Genomic DNA, 2,500 nt, shown 5'->3' with positions numbered 1-2,500 from the left:
ACAACAACATGACACATCCACGGTCCCAGCCTTCACTTGGGGAACCTGGGCCCCGGACTGGCGTGGCTGAACCTGGGTAGTCTACACACCCCACAGGGGCAGAGAGCGCCTCCCGAACCCCCGGGGGAGCCCCACTGCACCGGGGCCATCGGTGCCTCCAGGGGGCCAGGGGGCAGCAGGGGGCATTTGGAGGACGACGACACCGCCGAGGTGAGGAGGGATTCCGGGGAGAGGAGTAGCTGACTGGGGCCGGCGAGGAGGGGCCACCCCCCGGCCAGGAGCAGCCTCGGAACCGGCCCCGTGTTCACCCCCACCCCCATCCCCACCCCCATCCCCACCCCCACCCCGACGCTCACTTCCCCCAGGAGCCTGCGCATCTCCTGCAGGGAGGAGCCCAGGAGCAGGATGTAGTTACGAGCCAGGACCAGGGTGGAGATCTTGGAGAGCCTGCGTCCGGGGGGGGGTGCTCCTCCTGGCTGGTGGTGGGAGTGGGGGTGGGGGTGGGGACCCCCTGCCGACGAAGGAGAGGAGGAGGAAGAGGAGGAGGAGGAGGAAGGGGAAGGGGAGGAAGAGGCGTAGGGCACCATCACCTCTCTGAGAGCGTCCATGGCCACGTTGAGGTCCTGCATCCTCTTCCTCTCTCGGCTGTTGATCTTCCTCCTCAGGTCCTGCTGTTCCTCTGGGCTGAGCTCCCTGGGGGGTTTGGCTGGTCTCTGGTGCCCCACCCCATGGCCGTGGAGGCACCCCAGGGCTCCGGCGCTGAGCCTGGCCCCAGCCCCGACACCCAGCCCCGGGCCTGGGGGACACCTGGAGGAGAAGTCCTGGAGGGGATGGCCATGGCCCGGGACACAGAGAGGCAGAGCAGCCTGCTCCTGTGCTCTGACCATGGGGCTGGGTAGGACATTCATGGTCCAGGCTTGAAGTGTGGTTGCTGTCTTCAGGTTGAAGGCGACACAGATCCTTACAGGTGCAACTCTCCTCCAACCAAAGAAGTCCCTCAGCAGCTCAAGCTCAGATGAGAGATGATAATTGGTGATGCTGATATGATGATTATCATCACTTGTTCCTCCTCTTCTTGGATAAAAAAAAAAAGTGTCAAACTTTAACCCTTCATACCTGCGTTGGCTGTCCTGATCACAGGTGTTGGAATTACACCTCGACAATCCAAAAAGATCTTCTTGAATTATTGGACAAATAAGCAAGAGGAAAAAAAGGCAAACAAGTCAAACTAGCTGTAAGTCGACAACCGTGAGTTGTCAGATGTCTGCTGGTTGGTAGGTGTCTCTCCTCTGTGAGAGAGTGAGTGAGTGAGTGAGTGAGTGTGTGAGTGGTTCATCTCGCTGTCCGTGGCTGTCTGGAGAGAAGGACAGTGACAGACAGAGGAGAAGTGAGCTAAACACTGCCGCCCTCTCACAGAACCACATCACCCCCCCCCCCCCCCCCCTCTCCTGCTGGGACTCCTCCCCACAGGGCACCCTACTACTCTCTGGACTATCAACTGTAGACGTTAGAATGATAAGGTTCTATCTCCATTTTTGTTCAAAATTTCGTTTTTTACATAACCTGATCCATTAGGTGTTTATTAATGCCTGTGTGGTGTTATTTTTTCAATGTTGAAATTTTTGAGTTAGTTAATTCATAAAATACAAAGGTTCCATCTCACAAAACATGATGGAATGTAAAAACGTTGACGCTCAATATCTCTGAACTGCCCTAAAACGGAGATAGAACCTTATAATTCTAAGCTCACGAACTGTAGACGCAACACACAACACAGCAGTGTATGTATGTCTTGTGCAAGGTGTGTTATACAGTGTACTGTGTGCATGCAATACTGGTTATCGACAGAACACCAGACCCCCCATTCTAGTCCATCAACTAGAAACAAATACATGTCTTGACAAAATCGATGAACTCTCTGAGTGCTGGAACAGAGCGTGGAGTGAGGAAGGCCGAGATAGAGAGAGAGAGAGAGACGACAGGGACTGTTACAGTAATGGGCTGATGAACCCCCTCTACCCCCCCCACCCCTCTACTCGACACTTACAGTAAACAAGAGTGACAGCCACTTGAACCTCTCTGTGGGAGAGCGTCTGTCCAGTGGCATGATAGGCTGAGAGACGACCTCTCTCTCTCTCTCTCTCTCTCTCTCTCTCTCTCTCTCTCTCTCTCTCTCTCTCTCTCTCTCTCTCTCTCTGTGTGTTTCTCTCTCTCTGTTTCTCTCTTTCTCTCTTCGCTCTCCAATGACACTGAGGATGCGTGAGGACAGCTCTGACCGAGGGCATGGGAACAGGATAGAGAGATAGAGAGATACATACATACATACATACATATATACATACATACATACATACATACATACATACATACATACATACATAGATAGAAAGATAGATAGATAGATAGATAGATAGATAGATAGAGAGATACATACATACAGACATACATACATACATACATACATACAGACATACATACATAGATAGATAGATAGATAGAT

General features: G+C 52.6%; 1 protein-coding gene across 1 annotated transcript; it reads right to left on the bottom strand.

Annotated features, from left to right (window-relative positions):
• Positions 1-32: 32 nt before the first annotated feature.
• On the bottom strand, positions 33-908 carry olig1 (oligodendrocyte transcription factor 1; the record flags this gene model as incomplete). Its single annotated transcript, XM_080537258.1, has 1 exon — positions 33-908. One exon carries the CDS (start codon positions 906-908, stop codon positions 33-35), a length of 876 nt encoding a protein of 291 aa, XP_080393384.1.
• Between the last annotated feature and the right edge of the window lie 1,592 nt (positions 909-2,500).

The sequence above is a fragment of the Nansenia antarctica genome (assembly GCF_963989245.1).
Source record: "Nansenia antarctica genome assembly, chromosome: 7".
Classification (NCBI taxonomy): Eukaryota; Metazoa; Chordata; class Actinopteri; order Argentiniformes; family Microstomatidae; genus Nansenia; species Nansenia antarctica.
The sequence above is the reverse complement of the archived record's forward strand: the minus strand, read 5'-3'. Positions and strand labels throughout refer to the sequence as shown.